Below are 15759 nucleotides of genomic sequence, written 5' to 3'. Positions count from 1 at the left end.
ATCTCCTAACTCTGGGGGTTGCTTTAGGACAACTAATAAACTCTTTATCTTCCTGTCCTAAGTTTCAGGTAACCCAAGGGCCCTTGCTATGGGTGTGAGTTAGAGGGGCCAGCTTCTCATGACCTGGGGTTCTCCTTTGGCTTTGCTGAGCTGGCAGCTCAGAGTTCCCTTCCTTGGACTTCATATCTCATAAAGGGAATATTGTGTTGGATGAGGGAGTGATCCTGAGATGAACCCAGGGCTTTGTATGCCATATCCAAGACTCCATCCATAGCCCCAGCCAGAGATTCTCATTTGTACCAAGTCTTTCCACCAACATTAAGCAATGGCCATCTTTTACTGATCAGCAAAAATTAAAAAAAAACAGCTAATGAATTGTTTATGGCTTTATGGTTTTTGCCTATAAAATTTCTTAAACCTTTGGCAACTGCTGTTATCTGTCTGCCGCTGAGCACTAGCAGCTGAAAAAAAGCAATGACACTAATGGAAAAACTCAGAAATAGCTTATCACGTGTGGCTCAATAGCATGTTTCTTTATGAACATGTGTGGTCTTGGCTGTGGTTTTATAATGCATACATATAACATCATCCTATTTTACTGCTAGTAAAATTGTTCATGAATCCTATGATGGAATTAAACATATAAATATGTCACAGTGTTCTGCAGAGAGCAACATGACTTCCAGGTGTGTTTCCACCTAGTGGGTTTAGAAGCAGCCCTCAGTTCCCTCTCAACTGGGTGAGAGAGCAGACAGGTGCCAGAGGTGATTTAGGGTAAACTGAGCGTATCCATTTGTGTACAAGTTTATAAATCATAAATTTTACTTCTCAAAGTGGCTTTAGACTCATCCTTCAGCAGGGACGAATGGACAAATAAGCAGCTGTCTTTTTAAATAGTTTCTTTTGAATGATGAAAACTGTCAGATTTAAGGAATCAGCAATAAAACCAACAAATAAATTACCAGTCCTCAAAAATCATTACTGCCTAAAGTAAATGAAGTTGTCCAGAGTGAATTCCTTTGGTTGCTTTATAAATATAAACATCATACATGCTGCATGTGGGCTAACCAGAGGCTTCATTCTGCAGTGTGTGCAATTTGGTCTGTGGCCAAGAGTGGGCCAGTTAGCAGGGATAAAAGCCAAAGGGGTTCAAGTCCATCCTAAGGAGTGATCAGTGTTTATGAAGAAGGAAAATTTAAAATGCTCCATTTGACACAGGCAATTGCAGTTTTGCTCAGGGGCCGAGATAATAAGGTGGATTCAAGTTCATCTCTGGGTCATGGTATGGTATTAAAATCAGACCACTGGATCTCCTTTTCTTTGCTTGCATCTTTAAGTCACTTTCCCTTTCTGGTGACCAGGGTCTGGCAGGAAGAGAGAAAGGCAGTAATGCTCATGGGAGCCCTTAGAGAGCCTTGCTTTGTCATTTTGCCATGTCAGAGACTCCCTTTCCTTGAGGTCTTCCCTGTGGTGGTTGATGGGAAAGTGATTGACACTCCTCTGCTGTCTGGGTATGGGGTCCTTCCATCTGAGTGAACAGGTGTGCCTCTCCCACAGAGGGTGAGGCAAGTGACCAGAGAGGATAACTCATGTTGAAATTTGTCATAAATCTTGAGTCCCACTAATTTGGCTCAGCATAGCTTTTGAAGTAGTTCAGTTTTTCATTTGAATGTAAGGTGATGAGATATGACATAATTCTTAAGCATATGTATCACACATGATTAGTGGGGAGAAAATTCAGCCATCCTTTCAAGCCTTTCAGTCATCTCTGCCTTCTGCTTAAGAGTATGTCAATCTGTGAAGATCGTGTGAAGCGTAGTGGAAGCTACACGTTGACAGAACTCAAGCTCTGTTTCCACCGTTATTTATAGCAGAAGCATCTACATTGAGTGTGTTTATCTATTATGTGGAAAGACGTGGAACATGCTGTGAAGAGCTTCTATTTGAAGGTTAGACCAACCCATGTCCGAGGCACTAAGCTAAATATCTTAGTTTCCTTTGGATTTAATGCAGAGATTTAGAAAAGTGAGGGGGGGAAGTATTGAGCAATTGATTCTGTGTGTATTTATTTATCTGAGTTAAGAGGGCTGGCCAGGGAGTCAGTGCAGATGGTCCACCTGGAGGTAAACTGGGTGTCTCCACCAACCACCACCATTACAGTTACAGCTACTGATATCTAGGTATCTGCCATGTAACAGGCACAACTCTAAACAGTTTTCACATAGGACCCATTTATTCGGCACGTATTTGAATATCAGTTGTGTGCTTGCAGTCATCAGGGAAAAGGCTCTCACAGAACCTGTACTTCAGTGTTTTGTGTGGGGGTGAGGGGCGGTGGAGTTGGAGAGAGACAGATGACAATGATTAAGTATTGTCTTCTAATGCACTCCAGCAGCGCTGAGGAAAAAAGACAAAGTGCTTTATCCCAATGACAATTCTCAGTAATCCTATGAAGTGGGTACAGTCACTCCAGAGACCTTAGGAGCTCCAGGTGAACTTCCTGAGCCCCTCCATTCCACTCCTTTGGGGTCCGGTTTCTTTCTCTGTTATGTGAAAGGATAGTATCATGTGGTTTGTGATTCCAGTATAGGAATCCTCTCCCCCACAAAACACACACACACACACACACACACACACACACACACACACACACAAGCACGCACGCACACTGTAGGGAGTTAGCAAAGGCAGTGAGGGCAGTAAGTGGACCATGTAATTCTGACAGGAGCTCCTAGGAAACTTGCAAGCGCTGGTGTTTTACACAGGCCTTAGCCTGAGGCCTGCCAGTGCTATTTGTGTTGAACCAAATGTTTCTTCCCTTTCACCTTCATCCTTGTAAATATTTCCCATTTTCTGCCCCAAAACAATAAAAAGAATGAACATCCATCTTAACAGCATATGAATATACGCACATTCCCAGACTTAAAATCCTTAAATGGTATTAAGAGACTCAGATAACACAGCTGAAGAACACATTTTTCAGTTAAATTAAGCCAGTGTTTGGGTGTTCTTATTATAAAAGATTAGATGCACACGTGTGCATGTGTCTGTTTAAGGGGAGGACGGCCGTAGTCTGGCTACCTCCCCCGCTCTCTCTGGGCTGGTTCCTTGGCCTTTGCTCCCTCAGGCCCTGTTTGGCATTTTGGCTCCAAAGTAAGAAACCAAAAGTAGTTCTGGGTCCATGAGCACCACTAGAAATCCTTAGTTTTAATACCTTCTCCCCTGAACATTCTTCCTTTGAACCATGCATGGGTAACTCACTAGAATATGTGTTTTATGCCAAGGTTTGAAACAAAATATGAATGTTAGAAGCTGCTCCTGTTATAAACACAAACGGCGGCATCCAGATCTCTTAAACTGCACCTGGACAGTGAGACCCAAGGCCTGCTGATCATATTGATTGACTGTCTTGAGGGCTCAGATGGTTATTTTGTGGGGGTTGGAAGAACAACCACACTGTGATGTGGACTTCCAAGCAGTTTGATGATCAACATCAGCAAGTAGATAACTCAGTAGTGAGCAGGTGAAAGAACATGTCTTTGTGCTCAGTTAGCGAGGAAGACTTCCATGCTCAGTTAGCGTAGAAGACAGCCCAGTTCTGACTGACTGACTGGGCAACTTAGCCAAAGAAAAGGCTTTCTGTTCACTTTGGAAAGACAGAAGATCTCCACATTGAGCTACATTTGTGTCTTTGACATCTTGTAGTAAGTAGGAGCCTATTCTTTGTTTAATCCTCTTAAATCCTGTCTTCTCTGCTTTCCTTACCACGTGCATCTGCCTCCTGGTTCTTTTAAAATTGCCCCAGCTTTACCCACTTCATGCCTTCTCAGAGGTCTCCATTCTCTATTCAGCAGACATTTTACTGAGCATGTACTATATGCCAGGTGCTGTCCTAAGAGCACAGAGATCAACAAGACAGATCCTACCACAGTCCTTGGGGAACTTTTGTTTACAAGGTCAAAATCAGCTCTGACATAACCCATCCAAGGACCAGCATTTGCAAGCTACTGTATTTAGGTTATTTCCAAGTTTACTTCTCTCAAGCAAAAATAAGCAGTATCCCTTTGAGATCTTTATAGAGAAAGCAGGAAAGAGCTTCATGTTGCAAACCACCAAGCCAAGGGCAAGGCAATTCTTATTTCACTTCACTTCAGATATTCATCTTGGGCTGAGAAAACCACGTCAAGGTGTTGTGTCCCCCTCTGTGGTCTTGCCCTTGGCTTAGTGGTCCTGAATGTGAATGTGAAGTACTCTCCTGCCCCCTCCTAGAGCCTGGAAGTAACCACTATGAGCCTTCACCTGCAGAGCCCAGGCAGAAGCCACCTCTTGTGCCAAGCCCTCTGCAATCATCCCTGCTGCAAGAGAGCTCACTTGCACAGTGACAGGTTTAGCTGCATGCTTGGACACATCTCAGCTGTTGCTCTGTGCTGGTGTCTGTTCTTGTGCTTATGCCTAGCTGCTCCATTAGATTGTAAACCTATTGAGGGCAGCTGCTCACTAGACCTTGTACCTACCTGATACTTAAACAGTATTTGTGTCTTGATGGAATAGATGTAATATACTTCACTTCTTGAGATGTTTGCTAGACAGGCATGTCACTTATTTCTTGGAGTTACTTCTAGAGGGATGTTAAGATCTTCCACATCCCCTTTCCTTGTTTGCTGATGGATATTCATAGAATAGTTACCAAGACTTTTCTGCTCTGGGGGAAATGTATGACCTACAGAATTGCAATAAGTGGATTTTTAAAAATTATATATTTGATATGAAGAATTTTTCAAGCAAGTAGATAGGCATCCAGGCACTGAAGCGTACACAATGCTCTTGTCAAAAGAACAAGGATGATGTGAGATAGAGATCCTTATTAAGAAATATTCTCAGTTAGAAGTATGCTCAAATCCATCCTAAGGATAGTGTCATATTTTGAAATTTGATGACTGAGAGACACTGCCATCACTGGATACGTCCTTGGATAATAAACTGTGATGCGAGTTGGATAAAGAATGTTGATGAATCGCTGTTTCTAATGGTTTTTGCTTTACTCATAGGGGTCAAACCTTGGTCAAATATCATGGAAATCCTGGAGGAAAAAGATGGAGTTGACACGGAACTACTGGTTTATGCAATGACTTTGGTGAACAAGGTTGGTTGACTGTGTTATGGGTTGAATTGTGTCACCTATAAAGATAAGTTAAAGCCCTGGCCCCGGGTATCTGTGCTTGTGGCCTTATTTGGAAATAGTGTCCTAGCAGATGTAATCTGGTCATTAGAGTGGGCTCTGATGCAGCATGACTGTGTCCTTATAAGAGGCAAAGGGACATAAGGGAAGACAACGTGAACATGCAAGGAAGACAGCCACGTGATGACAGGCAGAGGTCAGAATGATGCACCCACAAGCCAAGGAATGCCAGGGATTGCTGGCTGCCAGTTGAGGATGAGGCAAAGAGAGACTTCCTGTAGAGCCTTTCGGGAAAGCATGGCCCTGCTGACACCTTAATATCAGACTTCTAGTCTTTCAAACTGTGAGAGAATAAGTTTCTATTATTTTAAGTTTCTATTAGTTTGTGGTACTTTGTTACAGTAGCCATAGGGAACTAATATATTGTGAAAATCTAAAATTTTCCCTCTCAATAAGAGATACACCATATGCACCCCCTCATGGTGGCTGGAACCACAGCTGCAGCTTACACTAAAGGAGAAAATCCTTCATGCAACATGTCGAGTGGGTGTGTATGCAGCTATGCGTGCTTATGAAGCCCTATGGGTGCCTGCCTGCATGTGTTCATGCTTTGGCCTTTTCTAGTAAACCAGAAAGGTGACAGAATTTCATGACTGCTTTTCCTATCAAGTTGGCCCCTTAAAATAATTATTATTTTTATTATTATTGAGATGGAGTCTCACTCTGTCGCCCAGGCTGGAGTATAGTGCCATGATCTCAGCTCATTGCAACCTCTACCTTGCAGGTTCAAGAGATCCTCCTGCCTCAGTCTCCCTAGTTGCTGGGATTACAGGTACATGCCACCATGCCCAGCTAATTTTTGTGTTTTAGTAGAGACGGGGTTTTGCCATGATGGCCAGGCTGGTCTTGAACTCCTGACCTCAGGTGATCTGCCCACCTCGGCCTCCCAAACTATGGGATTACAGCCATGAGCCACTGTACTTAGCCAAAATTATGTTTTAAAATCATTTTTCCTTGAGAGAATATAAATTATGAAGTTTTTACTCTAAGAAAATAGTTCACAAGTCAGGAAGACACGAGGTACGTGTGTTCCACTGCATATTGAAGTCTGACTGTTGGGCTGAGATAGGGGATCCTGGGGTGGTTCTCACTCGTCTCATGTGATGGGGACCACACCTTGTGCTCTCATTCCTCCTATCTCATCTCTCCCTGATCACCACCTTGTAGGACAGTGTTGGTCCTTGGTGCCCATCCCCAGAGATACTGCTCTTAAACAAGAGAACCCATGCTGACCTGGACAGGCCCAGTCTCAGGTCTGGAGTTTCTCTATTTGGATCTCCATGCCTCAGAGCACAGGCATCTCACCAGCTGCCCCATAGCCCTTTTTTGTGCTTTCCGTACATGCTCACACTGGGTATGAGCCTGCGAGACCATCTGTAGTGATGGTCAGGGCTTCAGAAAGATCCAGAGTCCCTTCTTGGAAAAAGGGACCAGAGAAACATTTTCCCTGATGAATTGGGGATAAATCTGTAGAAAGCAGTATAATTATGAAGAGCAACTTGTCCTACTAGATAGTAAAATGTTATGCAAACTCTGCGGATTACAACAATGTGGTCTGGCCCTTTCCTCAGCAGACAGATGATTGGTGCAGAGGAGCTCTAAAACAGGCCTCAGTATACAGAACAACTCACTGTGCAGTTAATATTGGTGGGGACAGGCTAGCTACTGATTGGAGAGGTGTTGTTAAATGGAAGTGAACAAAAACATACTTTGACCGTATACCACGATAAGTCCCAGAGAGCTTAAAGCATTTAATGGAACATATCAAACTGTAGGGAAAAAAAAAAAAAGAGATGAAGGCTAATTAGTCTCTGGTTGGTAATGTTTATTTTAATAATAAAACCAGTGAAAAAGGTTCCAAAGGAAGAGATTTAAATATTTTACTGCATAAAATTTTAAAAGTTCTTATGTACAAAATGAAAATCACAAATTATAACTAAATACAAATGACAGACTGAGAGATGGTTTACAAAAGAAAGGTAGAAAATGACACTACCCTAAATACATTGTGAACTCAGTAGACAAATGAAAGACATGAAACCAACTAAGATCAAAAGAAATACATACAAAAATGATAAGACATTTTCCCCAGGTCACATTGGCAATAATTGCCTTTGAATGAAGTATCATTTGTTGATGAACACACAGGAAACTCCTATAACCCTAGTAGGAAATGGGCACAACTTTTCTGAAGTATAATCCTGAGAATTCTGCTTTTATTTTCAAATCTTTTTTTGAGCTTGTTTTACCACTTGATTTGAAGCAGTTTTCTGTTGGTATCTAAAGATTAAGGTCATCTATTTCCTGTCCTTTTTGGTCACTGACCCTGTTTTGGTAAACACTGAATTCAGCAAAAATGGAATTTTCACCCTGGTACAGTGTTACACATTGTAATTTTATTTTATTGATTAAATAAAATTATCTATTTTATTGGTAAGGTCGTGCCCAGATGTTCTTATGATCATAGCAGCATGCACACACTGTGGGTACTTTATTGCTAATCACTGGCAGAGACCCAGTGCCTGTCACCCTCTGCTTGGCATACTGTGGCATTTGATTCCAGAAATTCCTCACTTACTCTTTCTCTTCTGGCAGTTCTTTCTCATCCTTTCTTAGTTCTGGCCAAGGAGACATCCAGAAAGATCCTTGAGGAAATTCATTTAAATGTAATCCTTTCCTTAACCCATTTATGCCTAGTGTTCCATTACTGGAACAGTAAGCTTGTAGGTGTTATTTATATGCTACTGCTCAAGGTCATCACCAAGGTCTGATTTTTCACACACAAAAATTTACATCCTCTAGCATAAATGGGTTAAACAAGTCAAGAGGCCACCAGCACTCATGCTGGGTTTGTTTTGTTTTGCTGCATTATAGTAATGCATCTTGCCCAGTGAGTAAACTCCTCTGAGATACCAAACAAAATAACAAAATTAAATGTTAATATGGGTCTGGAAAACATTCAGACTCTAAAATCTGGGAAATTATATTGTAATTTCTGTGGTTTCTAACTATTGATTGCAACAAAATAAAAGCCCCTATAACATGGAATTTAAAAAATGGACACTTCTGTGATAAAACAATGACACTAAGTCCTATCCTGGTTACTGTTCTAAAACTGATTACCTTATAAAATAGAATGAAGCAGATTGGGGGTGGGATGTAGAATGAGTAACAAGAGGGGTTACTACGGGGCTGGCTTAGGGTGTTCAGGGAAAGCAGGACCCCAGGGAGCCGTGGGGAGAGGAGCTGTTCAGTGGGGCTGGGGGATGATGAACCTGGATGCTACAAGCTGAGTATTTGCCTTTGTTTTTACATTTACTTTTATTGTTTTAAAATTATTCTCTTAGTCCATTTTGTGTTGCTATAACTGAATACCACAGACTGGGTAATTTATAAAGAAATCTATTTCTCACAGTTCTGGAGGCTGGGAAATTCAATATCAAAGTATCAATGTACAGACATCTTGTGAGGACCTTTTTGCTGTCTCATCCATGGTAGAGGGCAAGGAGGTTGCAGGGTTGCAAGGGAAGAGAGGAGAAGGTGATGAAACTTATGCTCTGTTAGGAACCTATTCCTGCAGTAAGTAATTCCTGAGATAATGACATCCATCCAGTTTACCTCCTTTCAACGCTGTTGCCTTGGGGATTATGTTTTTAACATAACGAACTTTGGGAGACATATTAAAACCATAGCATTCTGCCCCTGGTCCCCAAAATTCATGTCCTCCTCATGAACATGAAGTTCATGAAGTTATACCCATTTCATTCCCGTAGCCCCAAAGTCTTAATGAATTCCAGTATGAAGTCAAAATCCAAAATCCAGAGTCTAATCCGAATCAGGTTTGGGTAAGACTCAAGGCACGATTCATCCTGAGGCAAATTTCCCTCTAGCTGTGAGTCTGAAATCAAGCAAGTTACCTACTTCCAAAATACATCGTTGGAACTGGCATAGATGTTCACATTCTAAAAGGCAGAAATAGGCAAGAAGAAAGGGGTAACTAGTTCCAAGTCCAAAGCCCAAGAGAGAAAACAATATTAAATCTCAAGACACCAGAATAATCTCTTTTGACTCCATGTCCCACATCCTGGGCACACTGGGGTTGGGGTTGGGCCCACAAGGCCTCAGGCAACCCTATCCCTATGGCTTTGCTGGGCCTAGCCCACTCTTCAGCTCTCTTGGGTGGGAGTTTATGCCTACAGCTTTCCCAGGCTGGAGTTGCACACTGGTAGCTCTACAGTTCTGGGGTCTTGGGGGCTGCCTCACTCTCATGGCTCCACTAGGCATTGCCCTAGTGGGGACTCTCCACAGTAGCTTCACCCCTATGACAAGTCTCTTCCTGGGACCCTAGGCTGTCCACAACATCTTTTAGATCTAGGTTGAGCCATGGCTCCACGGCTCTTGTATTTTGCACACCTGTAGAATTAGCACCAGGTATTTTATGGCTTGTACCTTCCAGAGCAGCAAGGCCTGCTCAAGTCACAGCTGGGGTGGCCAAAAAATCTGACACCAGAATTCTGGGAGCAGGACCCTAAGTGGCCTTGAGCAGGGACTGCTGAGATACTGCTGGTACCATTTCAGAGACCTCAAGGCAAGGTCTCTAAAATGCCTTCGGAATTTTTCTTCCATCTTCTTGGTGAATGACACTGGCTCCCTTCTGTCCATACTATAATCTTGTTAGCAAATGGTCACTTGGTCATGCCTTTGGTTTGCTCTCCAAAAGATGCCTTTTCACTCTTTACATGGCCAGGCTCTGACTTTTTCCAATTTTTCTACTGTGCTTTCCTTTAATAAACTCCATCTTTATATCACTTCTATCCTCTTGCATCTTACTATATGCAGTTAAAAGTAATCATACAACTTGTTCATTATTTTGCTTAGAATTTTTTTTTCACCAGATATCCTAGTTCATTGCTCTTAAATTCCATCTTTCATTAGAGCCCTAGGACATTGACATAGTTCAGCCAAGTTCTCGCCACTATAAAACAAGGATGGCTTTTATTCCAGTTTCTAATGCCTTGATCCTCATTTCCATCTGAGTCCTCTTCAGAATTGGCTTTACCGTTTGTATTTCTACCAGCCACTTCAGCAATCTCTAAGAAGGCTCTGACTTGTCCTACATGTGTTCTCTTCTTCTGAGCTCCCACCAGAGTCAACCAGATAATGCTCTGGGCAATCTATGCTTTTTCTAGCTTGCTTCTCCAAATTTTTCCAGCCTCTACCTATTACCCAATTCCAAAGCTGCTTTCATGTTTTCAGTTATTTGTTATAGCAACAGCCCCACTTCTCTGTACCAATTTTATGTCTTTGTTTTGTGTTGCTATAACAGAATACCACAGACTGGGTAATTTACAAAGGAAAGAAATGTATTATAGTTCTTGAGTATGGGAGTCCAATATCAAGCTTCTGGCATTTGGCCAGGCCCTTCTTTCTGTGCTATCCGGTAGTGGGATACGGGGTGGGGGTGAGGTTGGGGGTCGGGGGGGGAGGTTGTAGGGAAGGTAAGACGTTGAACTCATCCTTTTACCAGGAAACTACTCCCACAATAATTAATCCACTCCTGAGATAACAGCACTAATCTATTCATTACCTAATCACTGCTTAAAGATTCTACCTTCCGACACTCATGCATTGGGGATTAAATTTCCAACCCATGACTTTGCGGGGCACATCCAAACCATAACAATTATGATGCAGTAAATGCACCTTTTCTTCCAGAATATAGCTATATGAGTTGTAACACGTATATAGAGATTGATCACCTTCACAATTAGAATACAGATTAATAATAATATAGTATATCCCCCATGTTATCCTTTTATAGTGACATTCTCACCTCCTATATATAATCCTGAGAAACCACTGATTTATTCTCTTATCACTGTAATTTTGTCTTTTCAAGAATGTCAGATGGAATCATACAGTAAGTAACCCTCTGAGGCTGGCTTCTGTCAGTATCATGCCTTTTGAGATTCATCTTTGACTGCGTTTATTAATATATGCAACATATTAACTCCTCTCCACTGCTGTGTAGTATTCCTTGTAGAGGTGCATGTTTGCTTACCCATTCACCTATTGAAGGGGATTTGTGTGTTTATAGCTCTTGGCTTCCACAGATAGCACTGCTATGAACATTCATGTATAGGCTTTGCCACAATGGTTTTATCCTACAAGAAGGACTTGATGGAATCAGTGAAAACCCAGAGAAGGGGAAGAATGTCTGGTAGGACAGAATTTCCCCCTCTGAGAGGGATCTGTAAAGATTTACTTGTCAAGGCCTTGTCAAGACGAAGTCTGAGAAAAAAACAGGAGGAGAGATACCAACTGTCAGGCAGCTACGCTGGGCACCTTTAGTGTCTGAGGGTGAAGGCATCAGGAAACATTTGCCTCACAGACTTTTCTGGTGAAGCTTCCATTTTTTTGTCATAGGTGGACAACTTATAGCAGAGGCCACAGGGTGGAACTGGGAGGGGAGGCCCAGGGACAGGTGAGAGTGTGGTGCAATTTGCTGAGCATACTAGAGAATCAGCCAAAAAAAAAAAAAGAGAGATAAATGTTATTTAGGATGTATAGCACCCTCTTGCACAGGTGGAAAAAGAAGCTGCATTTGTGAGTGGCGGAAGGCCATCGTCTCCCCTGCAGCCTGCGGGAAAGGTGATAGTATGCAGGCTTGGCTCAAGCCCACATTTTCACAGCAGAAATGACAAATGACCTGCTGATACACTTAGTTCAGGGCCTATGACTGAGCAAGGGGCAAGAGTTTCTTGAGTCTTTTTAGTTATTTTTCGATTTTGTTTTTGAGACAGTCTTGCTCCATTGCCCAGGCTGGAGTGCAGTGATGTGATCTTGGCTCACTGCAACCTCTGCCTCCTGGGTTCAAGTTATTCTTGTGCCTCAGCCTCCCAAGTAGCTGGGATTACAAGCATGTGCCACCATGTTCCGCTACATTTTTGTATTTTTAGTAGAGCCTGGGTTTGACCATGTTGGCCAGGCTGGTCTTGAGCTCCTAGCCTCAAGCGATCCACCTGCCTCAACCTCCCGAAATGCTGGAGTTACAGGTGTGAGTCACTGTGCCTGCCCCCTGCTTAGTTCTGTAGCTCTAATTTTTAAATTATTTATTAGCGATTCCCCCACGCTTTATGGTTAGACTTGCTAAAGCAATGGGGATTAGGTTTAGCAGTTTAACCTCCTGGAAACTTCTGAGTGAAAGAACTTCAGTTGACTCCCAGCAAGGAGAAAGCAGAAGAGGAAGATGGGGAAACAGAGCTGAAGAAACTACCAGCGGCCTCTCTCTGTGCCTGGGGCTGGCCCCCACACTGCTGTGGAGGAAGTTTTAATTCTGACACTAGATGTCCCCTCACCTGTGTCCCTCAGGCTGTGCATTTTGCAGAGTCAGCTGGCAGTTAGGGCATCTCTAGTTGTTCACCCTGCCCAGGCCCGGTATTGCCATTTCCCTCTCAGCTTTTAATAAGTTCTAGAGTTTTCACTAAAAGCAAAGGATGATAGGATTCTTTGAATGATGTGAAGTTCTTCAATCAATGTTGGAAGCCGGGGGCAACTCCAATGACCGTTACTGCCTGCCAGTGCGATGTGGTCAGCCTGGTGCCTGCAGACACTGGTGTGTGCCGTCATACGTGGTGGCCCAAGTGTGAACACCTATTTATGATGGCTTCAGATGCACAGCCTCCTGCCTTGTGTCCTTTTTGGGGCTTTGAATAATTAGACTCTCACATCACAATTGGTTTTCATTAGTTTCTGATCTCAATGACAGTGACTTGTGTCCTCTGCTCAGCTCAAAAAGGAAAAAGCCATTATTCAAGTTATGAGTAGAGACCTTCTTTCCAATATTAATAGCCCCAAGGTAGAAGTGTTAGAGAAGTTGGTGATGTGAGATGATCTTTACGAAAGTGTTGGTCTTATTTCTTCCTAGGCAAGTTATCAGGTCTAGAATAATTTTAGAATGCATGTCTTGTTCCTAGAAATGCAAAGATAATGAAATAAATAGGGACTAAAGGCTGAGACTGGAATGGCAGCTCTGAGCCCAGGGTTTTATCCCAGTGTCTTTAGTAACTTCCTGTTGCCTCAGGCATTTATCCTTCTCTCCCTCTTGTATACGATAAGGGGCTTGCAGTAAATCTCAGCCTCCTTCCAGCTCTGAACTGGGCCTTGTCTCAGATACCCTCATTCTCTTAAGAGAGGTAGAATTCAAAGTCAGCTTTTTCTTTCTTGGGCTCCCTTTTGTCTCTTAATTGCTGCCTTGAAATTTCTCATGCTTTCCAAAATTTCATAGACCATGGGGAGGCCCTATTGAATTTAAATACAATTTAATAAAATTGTTACAGCTCTGGAGTTGTTGGTGTATGGATCTTAACAGGAGTTTCTAATTACAAAGTACATTAGTTTTCTATTGCCATGTAACAAATTACCACAAACGTAGCGGCTTCAAACAACATCCATGTATCATCTCACAGCTTCCATAGGGCATGGCCTTAGTGGGTCCTTTGCCCAGGGTCTCACAAGGCTGCAGCCAAGGTGTCGCCCAGGGCTGGAGTCTCATTGAGGCTTGGGGTCCTCTTCCAAGCCTGTGTAGTTGCAGAATTCATTTTCTTGCATCTGTGAAACTTGTGGTGGTTGCTGCTGCTTTGAGGCCAGTGGCATAACCTCTTTCCAGTCCAGAGCTCAGGGAAGAGCTAAGCCTTCTTTTAAAGGGCCTGATTATCACCCAGGAGAGTCACCCTTTCAATTAATTCAAAATTAACTGATTTTAGATCTTAATTACATTTCCAAAATCCCCTCACCTTTGCCACCTAATGTAACCCTATCATGGGCGTGCCATCCTCCCATGGGAGTGCCCAGCCCACACTCAAGCCAAGGAGATTATCTATCATGTGTACACCAGAGGGGAGAATATTGGGGTTAATTCTGCCTGCCACACTGAAGAGGCTTTTTCTCAAATAAATTTGTCATCTGTCTGGATTGATGAGCGGCCATGACGATATTATGACACTATGCCTGGATTAGGCATTGGAAAATGCCTTGAGAGCCTTGAGGCAGTCCTCTGTGGCGTGTCTGTAGCTGGTTCTTCTCTCCTTCCAGACTTTATCAGGACTGCCAGACCAAGACACCTTCTACGATGTCGTGGACTGCCTGGAGGAGCTGGGCATCGCTGCTGTGTCCCAGAGGCATTTGAACAAGAAAGGGACTGACCTGGACTTAGTGGAGCAACTCAACATTTATGAGGTACCAGACCATGCCTTTTGTAAGATATCGTACAGCTTTGGCAGTTGTCAAAAACTAAGATGGCGCCTACTTTAGACCACGTGTGTCGCCTTATGAACACCACCAGCTTATGGGAAATGCAGGATCGCAGGCTTCACTCCAGACCTGCTGAATCAGAAACTCTGAGGCCCAGCAGACCATGTTATAACAAGCCTTCCAGGCGACTCTGATGTATATTCAAGCTCAAGAACCCTTGATGTAGCTATTTTTTTTTTTTTTTAATAACATGCCTTCTGTCAGTAGCACTTTCACTCAAGGAGGCAGGGAGAGAAAGAGACAGAAATCACATTTCTTACACCTGATGGAGGTGGAACTTCAGGCAGGGCCAGATACGTGATTTGTAGGAACCAATGCAAAACGAAAATGAAAGACCATTTATGGAACAGTCAAGCAAAAGTGCTGTTAAAGACACTAAAACGACTCTTCACTTCTTTCTGTGGTTTCTCCCACCTTGTTATGGTGATTTTTAAATTCAGTATGTAATGTCATAAGGAAAGAAAAATTAAAATTTAAAATTATTACCATAAACTTTACCATTCATCTTTTATTATGCAGTGTCAGTTTAGAATGCAAATATAAGAGCATTTAACATGTAGGCAGAATCAGCAAAATTACCTAAATTGCATTTTGTAGCTCCCACACACATGTGTACTTTGTTCTTACCAGAACAGCAGAAACGGTACAAAACCAACTGCACTGTTTGTCCCTCACTTCTTGAGGTGTGTGCATTCTACCGACACTCTGCCTTCAGCTTACTAGAGTAAGGGCTGAAAGAAAAAGGATCCAGGAGCTGCCCTATCTTTTCCTTTCTTTTATGTTGTCATTTCAGCATAAGTTGTTGTGGCGAACATGGGAAGGCAACAAGGTAAGAAAGGATGAGAGGCTCCCTGGGTTGTCTTGTCTACACTCAAATCCATCTTGAAGGGAACGGCCCCCAGGGCTGTCAGTGCCCCTGCCTCCCGAGTTGTAGATGTAACATACTTACCCTGTCCTCACTTCCAGTCCCGTGGAACTCCTGCCTATCACAAGTCTACCAGAATCTATGCACAGGAGTAACAAGGAATGGCAGGCATGCATGTTGAACCCCTCTCCTCTGCTCATGCAACTGCACAGCTTGCTCACCCATGACGCCGGTTCCGCTTTGGGCTACACATTGGGATTCGGGCCCTGTTGACTTGAGTTCAGACTGTCCCCTGTGGGTTAATTTTAGGTCAAATGCCCCCACAGTATTAAAAGCACGTAAC

General features: G+C 42.9%; 1 protein-coding gene across 8 annotated transcripts in view; it reads left to right on the top strand.

Moving 5' to 3' along the window:
* Positions 1-15759, top strand: part of FHOD3 (formin homology 2 domain containing 3) — a 496822-nt gene that overhangs the window by 306507 nt on the left and 174556 nt on the right. For 5 of the 8 annotated variants that reach the window (XM_064379258.1, XM_064379257.1, XM_064379254.1 and 2 more), the window contains exons 4-6: positions 5049-5143; positions 14333-14476; positions 15345-15380. In XM_064379258.1, coding sequence (XP_064235328.1) covers positions 5049-5143; positions 14333-14476; positions 15345-15380 — 275 coding nt within the window. The remainder of the gene's footprint in view (positions 1-5048; positions 5144-14332; positions 14477-15344; positions 15381-15759) is intronic. The other 3 variants (XM_064379256.1, XM_064379255.1, XM_064379250.1) reach the window with 1 other exon arrangement.

The sequence above is a fragment of the Aotus nancymaae genome, unplaced genomic scaffold, assembly GCF_030222135.1.
Source record: "Aotus nancymaae isolate 86718 unplaced genomic scaffold, 86718_ANA_hifiasm-v0.15.2.pri h1tg000020l, whole genome shotgun sequence".
Classification (NCBI taxonomy): Eukaryota; Metazoa; Chordata; class Mammalia; order Primates; family Aotidae; genus Aotus; species Aotus nancymaae.
This window is presented reverse-complemented; position numbering and strand designations above follow the sequence as displayed.